The sequence below is a fragment of the Macrosteles quadrilineatus genome, unplaced genomic scaffold (assembly GCF_028750875.1).
Source record: "Macrosteles quadrilineatus isolate MER2022 unplaced genomic scaffold, UCM_ALF_1.0 Scaffold_9__3_contigs__length_116548681, whole genome shotgun sequence".
NCBI lineage: Eukaryota > Metazoa > Arthropoda > Insecta > Hemiptera > Cicadellidae > Macrosteles > Macrosteles quadrilineatus.
Window position 1 is genome coordinate 13,946,795 of NW_026542602.1, and position 13,125 is coordinate 13,959,919.

The 13,125-nt window shown below is 34.4% G+C and overlaps 1 protein-coding gene across 1 annotated transcript in view; it reads left to right on the top strand.

Annotated features, from left to right (window-relative positions):
- The window catches only part of LOC129002530 (metabotropic glutamate receptor 2-like), a 37,545-nt gene that overhangs the window by 8,716 nt on the left and 15,704 nt on the right, over positions 1-13,125 (top strand). The window contains exons 3-7 of the mRNA XM_054430403.1: positions 1,910-2,116; positions 5,665-5,807; positions 7,056-7,226; positions 10,429-10,573; positions 12,338-12,589. Coding sequence (XP_054286378.1) covers positions 1,910-2,116; positions 5,665-5,807; positions 7,056-7,226; positions 10,429-10,573; positions 12,338-12,589 — 918 coding nt within the window. The remainder of the gene's footprint in view (positions 1-1,909; positions 2,117-5,664; positions 5,808-7,055; positions 7,227-10,428; positions 10,574-12,337; positions 12,590-13,125) is intronic.

Below are 13,125 nucleotides of genomic sequence, written 5' to 3' on the forward strand. Positions count from 1 at the left end.
TCTGCGATTTTCAGGAAGATTTTCAGTTCTCCAAATTCTACAGTTTTCCTTATTTACATAACCAATGTTGTAGGAACTATAGAAGATTCAATCGAACTTAGAACTTAGAAATCAATCTTCGGATGGATGACTCATTTGGTGCATGGTGCGGCTGAAAATAACGTACCGTTTCAACGAAACATTCCCCCTACTTGGAGTGCATTTTAACTATGACCACGCGTTGGTCCGTCGTGTAGTGATTTATGACTACAAATGGGACCTAATACTGATAACATCGCTGTTCATTTGGGAATTCCTTTTGAAATACAGATAAGGATAAGAAGCTCCTGAAGTCCGGCGTTCTTACTGAGACTTCCGTTACTTCATAATCACTTCATCCATTATTTTATGACCTGTTGCTGTCCATGGGTCGGTTGATGGTATATAAACGCTCAGACACAGACACCTGTGGCCCCAAATGCCTCAGGGTGGGATACAAGCACTAGAGACCATGCTATACACCCTTGATGTCATAAACACACTGTCATGCTCTTTATAGGTCAGATGATCGTACATAAACATTCAGGCACAGAGACCTGTGAACCCATCATGCCTCAGGGTGGGATACAAGCACTAGAGACTATGCTGTACACCCTTGATGTCATAATTAACTATCATGTTGGTGGGATACAAGCACTAGAGACTATGCTGTACACCCTTGATGTCATAATTAACTGTCATGTTGTTTATAGGTCTGATGATAGTACATGAACGCTCAGACACAGAGACCTGTGGACCCATCATGCCTCAGGGTGGGATACAAGCACTAGAGACCATGCTGTACACCCTTGATGTCATAAACACACTGTCATGTTGTTTAGAGGTCTGATGATGGTACATGAACGCTCAGACACAGAGACCTGTGGACCCGTCATGCCTCAGGGCGGGATACAAGCACTAGAGACCATGCTGTACACCCTTGATGTCATAAACACACTGTCATGTTGATTATAGGTCTGATGATGGTACATGAACGCTCTGACACAGAGACCTGTGGACCCGTCATGCCTCAGGGTGGGATACAAGCACTAGAGACCATGCTGTACACCCTTGATGCCATAAACACACTGTCATGTTATTATAGGTCTGACGATGGTACATGAACGCTCCGACACAGAGACCTGTGGACCCGTCATGCCTCATGGCGGGATACAAGCACTAGAGACCATGCTGTACACCCTTGATGTCATAAACACACTGTCATGTTTTTTATAGGTCTGATGATGTTACATGAACGCTCTGACACAGAGACCTGTGGACCCGTCATGCCTCAGGGTGGGATACAAGCACTAGAGACCATGCTGTACACCCTTGATGTCATAAACACACTGTCATGTTGTTTATAGGTCTGATGATGGTACATGAACGCTCTGACACAGAGACCTGTGGACCCGTCATGCCTCAGAGCGGGATACAAGCACTAGAGACAATGCTGCACACCCTTGATGTCATAAACACACTGTCATGTTGTTTATAGGTCTGATGATGGTACATGAACGCTCTGACACAGAGACCTGTGGACCCGTCATGCCTCAGGGTGGGATACAAGCACTAGAGACCATGCTGTACACCCTTGATGTCATAAACTCACTTTGATGTTGTTTATAGGTCTGATGATGGTACATGAACGCTCTGACACAGAGACCTGTGGACCCGTCATGCCTCAGGGTGGGATACAGGCACTAGAGACCATGCTGCACACCCTTGATGTCATCAACTCACTGTCATGTTGTTTATAGGTCTGATGATGGTACATGAACGCTCAGACACAGAGACCTGTGGACCCGTCATGCCTCAGGGTGGGATACAAACACTAGAGACCATGGTGTACACCCTTGATGTCATAAACTCACTGTGATGTTGTTTATAGGTCTGATGATGGTACATGAACGCTCAGACACAGAGACCTGTGGACCCGTCATGCCTCAGGGTGGGATACAAGCACTAGAGACCATGCTGTACACCCTTGATGTCATAAACTCACAAGGTCTCTTACCTTTCACTCTTGGTGCTCACATCCTAGACGACTGTGACAAAGACACATATGGCCTTGAGATGGCTGTGGACTTTATAAAAGGTATTTATGCTATGTTTGTATAATTTTTTTCGATAAAACCCATTTAAGCAGTATACTAACTTCTTAGAATGTTTAATCGTATATATCGTCTATAATACATTTTGTAAGAGTTTTTGGAAAATGTTACCCAGGATCCTATTACAACCAAACAACTCAATAAAGTCTTAGCTTATTCTAAAATACTTTTAAAGTCCATAACAGTGCTCACATTTGACTGCTTGGACCAATACAACCATACAATTAATTGACATAATGTTGAACTGGACTAATTATAAACCATTTAAAGAAATTTTGTAATATTAAAGTGTTAACTGAACCATTCCGGTCCCTTTATATTGCTGATTAGTGGGTAATTTAAATCTCTGAGGACACATTGCATCACCATTTCTTCCTAAAAAATTACACATACTACATCCTCCTACTAACATTGTAACGTATCCCCTAAACAATTTAAAGATATTTATCTTACACTATATTCGCACCTAGGAAATATTCTGATTTAGTGGAGTTCGCAAAACTGGTGAATGAAAGTGTTTGCTTATTCTATATAGAGGATTTTGATGGATAAAAACGAATATGCAGTTTGATAACCTTAAGAGTCAAGAAGAGATGTCAATGAAAATCATGTCTTTATTACATGACAAATAAACAACACCAGTAATACGGCCTTTTGTCATAAAACATTGTTGCTGTGTCGTAGCTTAACCTTATTTTCGTCATTATAAATGTTGTTTCGTAGCTTAAATCATTATACCCAGTTTGATATAATAGTAGGAATTTGTTAGGCCATTCGCTTAAAATGTAATAAAAATTATTTTGATCATTTGTTTTTGTTGTAGCCTGTAAATGTCGTATAAACTTTACAAATGCCACCCCAAATTGTTGCATACGACTGTTAATAGTTTATCATGTTTTTTCATATAGTTAGAAAACGTTTGATGGTTGATGAATCTCAAAACCACAAACAATTTCCAAATCAAATGAAATTAAAAATCTTATTCCTCACAGAAGACTGCATTGACCGTAGTACAATAAAATCGCATGCTGAACATTTTATCTAGATATTATCCACTGTTTGAATCATTGCTGAGTCATTACTGTACACAATGTATAGCACCCCAATGTTATTGGTTAGGAACTAATGTACATAAGTCCCAACGTAATGAAAATGTGGAAATATCTGATAAAATAAAAAGTTACTGGAACGAACGGTAAAATGAAGATTATGGATTATTTTCAATATTATCGTTCATCATGTTAATTTCAATTAGTTGCGTTTAAGCATACGGCTCTTTCAGCTATCATCTTAAACAATATAGGGATTGCCTAGGTTACCAACGGCAATACAGATAAAATAAGTCAAATAGAATTATTATTATTGAAGATAGGTTTTACCTGTAGCCTAACCTGCTAGGAACAGTACATACAAGATAATTGAACGTTTCATAAACAAGTTAAATGCTCTTAGTCAATAGTTATCTCGAAAATATCATCTCTATAGACTGGAGAGACTACAAAAAGCTCCAATACTAACAATAGGATAGTCTTCAGTTAAGAAAATATAATCTAGCCAAAGTTTTATTTAAGTCTACTATGGTGGTCACTGATAATTATTAAGTGTTATAATATTATCATCCGATGCAACTGTTGGGGGACATTTAAAATTTGTTAATATCTTTTCCAACAAACTTAGACACAAAATAATAATAAATTAAACACCTTTTATTTATACTGCAGCCAAAACTGCAGTTTTTCATACATATGTTGCGGGTCTTAAGTGGCATTTTTCGTCCCTAGGGAGCAAAAAGCCTTTTTAGTTCCAATGGAGTAGAGGACAGCTGTTGTATTACAATTAGGCTTCGCCTTTGGCTACGCCTCGATCGAAAAACTTGAACTCAGGTCGAAAAAAGACACTTTATACCCTAGTTATAAAATATACTACTGCCTTTACAAGTGTATGTCCAGATATTACCAATTTCAACCCTATCAAATCTTTAGTTTTCAATGATGTGTTAAGAATTTTGGAGTAAGACTTTTAGGCAACACCTAACACTACACCTAGTTGTGCACCACCTAATAGGCAGCACGTAGTTCCCGGATTAACTAGAATTGTTATCAATACTTTACTTTGCAGGAACATAAGAGAACTGCTGTGCCATATCATCAAAATAGTATGTGTAATTTACTGTAGCATTATATAAAAAGTGTAAAGTTGTTGTAAAAGTAATCGTTTTAGTTTCTTATGACAGCTTACATAACTTGGATGTCAACAAAATTTCAAAAAAATATAATTTAGTTTACTTATAATATTACTAGCTGTTGTACCCGTGCTTTGCAACGGGAAGAGGACACAAAATAGACACATTTTGATCTTTACATTTGTTGTATAAAAAAGTTACACATCCACTAACGCTTTTAGAAACAAAATTCGGCTGCACTTTAGTATCCATTGACATAAATAAAAAAAATCTATAATGAAGTTTCATATTAAATTTAATAGTACTGCACCCTGTTGGTAAACCTTATAACTTGTTAATGTTATTTAATATCATAGAACCAACTTAAACAGATGACAAAATGCTTTTATTCCTTTTAAATATGAATACTCACGAGGTTAACAGTGGAAACTATAGAGCCACTGGGGCGGAGCCCGAAAGGACTTTTGAGATAAGAATGCGTCTATATGTTAATCGGGAATGTGAGCTATCATCACACCAAATTTTAGCCCAATCCGACCAGTATTTTTTGCGTTTACTTGTCACAAACATACATACATCCATACATCCAAACTTTCTCATTTATAATATTAGTAGGATTAAAACTACTAGAAAACTCTTATTGTGTCATTTTACTCCCACTTCAGTGGTGAATTGAGTAATTAGAGCTATTTAATGTATCAGTAATAACAATTTAACCGGATGGTAAATTTCAAATAAATTAGGTTAAATACCATTATCACTTCATAACTTTACTAAGATATTCTAACTTTAATATTATTTATATCCTCGAGCATTACTTAATTTAAACTATGCTCAAACCAAATTTTAACTAATTATTCAAATGCCATTGAAGTTTGCTCAAATCTCGCTTCAAACTTTCCTTGAACCGGAATTGAATTATGTTCCAATTACCTTTACATCTTACTCCGAGCTTTACCTATGCGCCAATTAATTTTAAGGTGATTTTTAATCAAAAATAATAAATTATTTGTTAAATGGACCGACTTGTATAAATAAAACTTATTTTAAATCCATGTTGTAACTTTTCACAAGACAACTAAAGGAGTGGAGTCGTGGTCCACCTACACTACACTACAACAGTTGTCTGCAATCAGCAGACTACTAGAGTCATATCTTTAACTTTTACCATTTAAAATATTTAATCTCATAAATAATTAAACGTTACCACAAGACTCTTCCAATACATGACTTCACAGAACAATCACTGTTTTTGTCAAACTTAATTACCATACAAATTAGCTGATGTAACAAAAGTAATATATTAATGTATTCAATTTAATTATTTGCAAACATGTAATGCTTTTGAAGGGTCCATCAGCAACATAGACGACGCAGAGTATCATTGCAACAAGAGCACCATAAGGAAGGTGATATCAGGGGTGGTGGGAGCAGCTTCAAGTGTAACCTCCATTCAGGTTGCAAACCTTCTCAGACTCTTTAAAATACCTCAGGTAAAATATATTTCAAACCTGTGCACGATATCGTATTTCTAATGGCAATGTTTTGTATTTGTAGGTATGTTGAACATTGAGTTAAAAAGAGAATATATAAGCCATCGTATTTAGTAAGTCGTTTGAGGAGGAATAATTTAACATTCATGAATATTTTTCCTTTTGGGAAATTCAAAATGAAACCTTTGATGCTGAAATAGATTTATGTTATTCATATTTAATAGCCTGTTTAAAAGTGTATTACTTATTAAATCCAGGATTACTTTTTTTCAAGTAAAACGTTTAAGCTGAAGCTACGCAATAATCTGTTTCCATTTATCTTTATTTAAGTGTTTCTGTTACTGCTACTATTTAGATTTAACTGCTTGCATTGTTTCCCTTTCATAAACTGCTAATCTGCTTATCAATAAAGTATTTTATGACTGTAAAATAAACTAAATTTTGCCAAAAATTTAACATTTTTTACACATAAACACACCTTTCTTTCTTCCCCGTTAACTGCACATAAACTGAGTTAGGTGTAAATGGCAAGGAGAAAAAGTAGCCGTATAACGACGTTAACCAATTAGTTCCAAAACACGTAAGCTAGACCCAGACAAGGGTAAAGGCTTGATAAGATTATCTTACACTTAACTCATCAGCATTACTAACTCAGTTGACTAACTCAATTTCCTCTTCTGACCAACAGCAACCGCAAGCAATTCCCTTCTCAGACCGCATTATATGTAGCAAACCGAAATCCATTACATTACCACTTATATGGGGATTAATTTGTGTGCTTCCTCTGAACTGAATTTAGAAACTTAGTCGAATAATCAATGCTGCATAGTTTTGTGAACCACACCTTTAATGCATGAATCGTTTATTGTATCCAGTTATGCTGCATTTGGTAAGAGGATGGGACAAACAAACAATGGGTTATAAGTAAAAAAATCTAAGTTGTCTTCCCCATTTAATTTTTTCAATGTCAATGTGGCATTTAGCTTTCCCTCATATTTTATATGATATATTACTTTATACAGGTCAATGCGGACGCTCATCCAATATGTCAAGGCATCAGATCCAATTTGTACAGTCTCTGTGACAGTTTTGATCACTTTTATGTCAATAAACCAATAAAGGTGTAAAATAACACCAAGACCCTCTAAGTCACACTGCATGTGCTGTGCGTGTTTTTAAATATTGGCAACCATAATTTGTACAGATAGAAACAAATGTATATCACCAATTAACGATTGCATTTACCAGGTATCTTTCTGGTCTACATCTCCAGAGCTGAGCAACAAGCAGAGGTTCGAATATTTCTCCAGAACCATTCCCTCAGACCATCACCAGGTCAAGGCTATGGTGGAGATTGTCAAGAAACTAGGATGGAGCTATGTTTCAATCGTGTATGAAGAGTCCAACTATGGGATCAAGGTAAAATGTGGCATTTTACTGTATTTTTAGTTACGTTAAGGTGTTATCACAATTCTATGAATTAATTAATGAATTCCTTAAGATTTATATTAAAACTAAAAATTTCTGACCTGGATGCCCAAGATCAGATACCGCTAATCATTAGGTTTTGCCATTTGATATTGTCATCAAACGGTAAACTGGAACCTGCCTTAAGCCAAAAAAAACATAGAAACATAGAATACAAAGAATATAAGGTGCTAACCTACTTTTTGGAAATATGATTAGTCTCTGAAGTTAGAATAACTTACTTAACCTAAGAAAACTACCTCTTCCAAATGCCGTTGATTAATTTCAACGATATATATATATATAACGATTTATAACGATACATATATGGATGGTTTGATTTTATTGAGGATTTTTTTAATAATGGCATTTGATTATGCGTGTGAGTAAATTTACAACAAAAATCTTAAACAACATATTCTCTTTATTTTTTCACCGGTGTAGAGATTAACTTATTTGTTCACGAATATACTATTTGCCTTTTACAAAATCTTATATTCAATTATATGTAGCAGTACTTTATATTAAATAAACTACATTTCTATTGGACACTGGCCGAATCCTAAATTGTAAGTAAATCAACACATAAATTGTGCTATTTCAATGCTAAACCATTCGATAGATTGGATTTGGTCAGAAATGCGACGGTAAATCACTCAGTTCTCATTCGATCAGCAATAAATTGTTTGTCATACGGGAAAGGTCAACCGGTAAAAGGGTAGATAATGCGTTTTGGAATCATCACTATCGGGGTTGATGGATTGTTGGCGTGATTTGTAAGTGTAAGAGTTTTCTGTACTCTCGATTTTGTTAGTGGTACAAGTAGTTTCATAAGTTACCTACAATATTGAGTTCCATCTTTAATCACGTTTGACGTATGAACATTTCGATTATTCATCAATGAGCTATATTTTTTTACAGTAAAAACCTAGGATTTAATCAAGGAAGATGAAGAAGAAAGAAGAGAGATGCTATAATCAAAATCATTAACATTTGGGTGCTTAATTATTAGGTTTTTATTGTACAACGATTTATTTTATATCTATAAAGGATAATGCGAGTTTAGGCTATTTTCTCCTTAAAGTTGTAAGATAATGCTCATTAATAATGTGCAACCTACAATAACGTCTTTATATGTATTATTTCACTACACAAACACTATATTTAACATTCAGTCAGCAAGCTTGTTAGGAATTATTTGAATGAAGGGATATTACACAAGTGAGGTACTAAAAAAAGCGATTGAGTACCTTCCAGTAGGAGAATCGATTGTATTCCATAGCATTTGTCTGGACAGACAAATACACTCTCAATGGTTATAGTGTAGGTCTATGCCTTCAAATCTAATGGCCGCTGGTTCGATTCCAAGTGAGATAGATTATGGACCTGGATGGAATTTGTCTTTGGGAGTCAGTTAACGGTGTTATCTAGCACCAGGCTAACATGGTAATCAGGCCAGGGTTTGGATCGTTCTTTTGAAAAAAATATCGTAAATGCCAATCATGAAGATAACCTCACGTTTCTAAAGTGAATATATGGCTTCCTACTGCAAACAAAAATCCAATTAATGTAGTTTCCTGCTAGAAGATTTGAAGCGATGAAAGATAATAGTGATCAAGATAAGCCGAAGACGATTGCCAGAGGTCGGAGCAAATTTACACCCCGTAATTTGAGTTTTTGACACCGAAATTGTTGTTCGTAAGGCTGTTATCCATTATCAACCGTTGTTTTTATGGACATAAAAGTGGTTTAAGGAAGGGGCGTAGTTGCTTGCCAAGTGTATCTCTTTTATTCTATTCATCGAGGGTTAGCACGACAGGAAAATAAAGAACCTTCCTTTATCTCTCATCAGCCTTTACAAGTGACTGGAGAAAATGCAGGTTAAAGTGTGTAATCTTGAGTGTTGTACATCTGAAGCTACTCTAATCGTTATACAATAATATAAGAAAGATACTACCCTAGCTTCTAGTTCGCAATAAACAAGCTAGAATAAGTTTTATATTAGGGCGTGGTTGCTATCCCCATTGTTTTATAAGTAAAACACAGATCTTTGTCATACACTAACCTTAATACTTTCGTTGTAATTTACTATGTAAGCAGCTATCATAGAATAAACCACTATATTCTTATGTTAAAGTTGAAGCTAGTTTTAGAGTACGAACTGTTGTGGTTGGATTGAAACAGAGTGTGGTCAATCCAATTACTGATTTCTGTTGAATACGGAGACTTGTTTCACCAAGCCATAGTATATGAATCATCTGTTTTCTTGTATTTATCTACAATAACTATACCTATAATCGAATAGCTTATTACAAAAATATGAAGAAAAAGTCTCGTTTTGACAGCTGCCTGCTATATTCTGTTTGAATAAAAGATATATTTAGTGCTGGTCCATATAAACATTATGTATGTCCTAGTATCCAAAAACCATAGTTACAACATACGCACTATATGGTTTTCGCTGCTGAAAAAAAAGATTATTGGCTCTCACAGGGACAAGATATTACTTTTGATTAAAACAGATTTAAAGAAATTGTAGCTTAACGCTACTCCACCAAGTATTCTTAAATATTCCGCTTCCATATACAAAGTAAGTTATCTAATTACAAATAAATTGGATTTTGAAGTTTTTGATTTAACCGTAACGGACGATCTCATTATTTATTCAGATGTTAAAAGATACTATGATTAAACCCCCACTGCCTCTTTAAGACTCATTCAATAAAAACTGCTTATAAAAGAGCCAGTACTAACCAAATTGAATAGCATACAACTGGAGTATTATTAAGCTATTTTAGGCCTATGTTTCGCATACATCAACCTTATTTCTGATCTTAAGGCTTAAGGTTTAAATAAGGTTAAAAATTAAGATTTAACATTAAAATTTCATAACTAATATTTTACTTAACAATGGTGCCTAGATTGTTCATATAGTCCATTTAAAAATATATTGTGTGTTAAAGGAAGTTTGCTGTTTTCAACCCTTTCTTGAGTTTCATTGGAACTATACTTATTCAAAGTTTAAGTTTTCTATAGACAATCTATGGGGCCTTAAGTATTTTCGAACTATTTCAAATAAGTTTGATCGGAGTAGCTTGTATATGTCGCTCAAACGTTATAAAACAAAATAATTACATTTTAAATGTTTCCCTAGGCGTTTGAGGAGTTAGAGTTGCTGCTATCTAAATCGAACATCTGCATCGCAGTGAAGGAGAAGTTGACCAAGGATTCAGGAGTGGCTGAAGAAACCGCTTATGACAATGTAGTACAGAGACTACAGACCAAACCTAGGGCTAAAGGTGGATATGCAATTCAATCTCTAACAATAGTCTTAGGAAACAAATGCAAGTAATTAATTAAAGTTTCCTTAATTAAAATGTCCAACTTAAAATAACTAAATCCATTAGCACTTCCACGACTAAAAGATTGAAAGGATCTACAGTGCAGTAACCTTTGTATGGAAATAATATAAAATTCGGACCTTTCTGTTGCTGTAAAAAAGTCGTATTCGAAGTACAGGAGAAATTGATAGTTCCAATTAGTTGGCTAAATTAATAATCTAAATGAATGTCAAAAAGCATTTAGGTGCAGTAATAAGAAATTGCTTAAAAAATAAAGAATCTCCAGTTAAAAAGTGGCAAAACATGAAATTTAAAAAAATCCGTTCAGATATAAATGAATGAATAAATCAGTAAAATCGGTACCGATTATTATTTAAATGGTAAAAAATCTAAATGAAACATAGAAAATATCATCCGTATGAAATTTATTTCCAAAACGTGTCCAAGATAGTTCTGAAACCGTTATTAATATTTCTCTGATTGCGAAAATAAATGTCGTGCTCTCAATAAGACCTCGGGAGAAGTCAGCTTTTTCACCTAAATAAAATACTGGCCTCAACGCGAATAGTCTTTGTCCAAGATTTCTTCGCTGTGGTGAACGATACTTATCAAATCGTGACTATTTCATTTAGATTTTATGTTTTTAGATTTTTATTCTAGGTATTTAAATCATATCCAAATTGTTTATTAAAATTTAAATGTTGTGATGGAATGAGTCAAATAATTAATTTTAATCGGTTTTGTTGAATTGACAGGGTTTTTTACAAAAAATGTTACCAACATAGTACTAATAATGTTATAAGTATTTATTTTGTAAAGATATAAAAATTACTTTTGTGTAAAGTAGTTGTTGAGTAAAAAAAATATACCATGGATTAGAAAATTTGTATCATTGAAAGGTAACGTATTTAAGTATTAAAGTATGAAAAAATGTTTATAAACTGAATTAGTAGGCAACCAAAACATTGAACCACATTTTAATACTAATAAGCACTGGGTAATTCAATCTTCCTTAAACAACATTATGCAAAATGCAGTATGTAAAATAATCCTGCTAATTTGACAAACCAAATTATAATTTACAAGTTCCAGTTTAATCTGAGGAACTGCACTAATTAAAACATGATTAGAGACTGTTTCACGAGAGTTCTGTAAGGTTCAAGACACAGAAAGCGTATTCAACTTGCACTTTGTTCTCTGACTTCAAACAATAAACTTGCAGGATATTGATGCAACTTTTCTACTGCAATTATTCCTCTGCAAATAAGTTATATAAGCTTGTGTTGTAATGGTTAAGCCCTTATTGCAAAATTAGTAACGTATGTTTTGATTGTAAGTGAAGTATTTCATTTTTAGTAGGCCAAACATGTGTTTATCTTTTATATTATGAATTTTATTGTAATGTTCAAAAAGAGGCGTAATTGCATTAAAGAGGAAGAAAATTAGGGTAAAGTGCCTCTAATGGTCTTAATACCATAATTTTTACCATTTATTGCATATATTTCCTGTTAGGCATTATGTACCGAATACGTATGTGGAGTATGCGCTGATTAATTGGCCTTAGTAAACGGGTGAATGCTAGTTTGAGGTTCCTGAAAATCTCCTAATATCAGGTAAAGGACTGCTTAAATAAAGCCCTGTGTAATACTATAAGTTTGAAACTTTCATTTTAGCTGCAATTCTTAAACTTTGTTGAATCTGAAATGTCCAGGGGTGTTTCAGGAGCCATAATCTTCGCCTCGGACCAGGAGGTGGCGGGTTTGATGAGAGCTGTCCGTCGTTGTAACGCCACCGGAAGCTTCTCCTGGATAGGCAGCGACGGCTGGTCAGCAAGGTCGTTAGTTTCCGAGGGAAGTGAACCAGAAGTGGAGGGAACCCTCAGTGTACAGCCCCAGGCCAACCCTGTGAAGGGGTTTGACACATACTTCCTCAACCTCACTGTTGAGAATAACAAAAGAAATCCGTGGTTTGTTGGTTAGTGTACACGTTTTAGACTCCTTAAATTTTGTTGCAGTACAAAGTGTTATTCTCTGTGTCGTATCCTGAAAAATTAAACCACTTTATCAAAGTTTACATGAGTTAACCATTCTTGATATTTTGTTTAGTTAAATTATACTCCAAGTGTATTGATTAAGATAATTGAATTCAACATTCAATATTAAACATCAATACTAATCACTTTTCATACCAACTATCCAACGTTAATTAATTAAACACCCACCGTTTTAAAATTATGATACTCAATTTATTTTCAAAAACATCTAAGTTACATCTAACAAACATCTAAAGGGGTTGATTGAATGTTGACTTAGTTCTAAACTTAAATGGCAAAACTTATAAATCTTCATATAAAAGTTATAATTACAATTTGAAACAGTTTTCAAACGTGTCTGGTTCTGAGTTTACAATCTCCGGTAATTATAAGTTTGAAGAATTTTTACAAAATAATTGTATAAATACGAAACTAGAGGGTGTAAACAAGCACAAAATTGAAAGTTTGCTAGACTCAC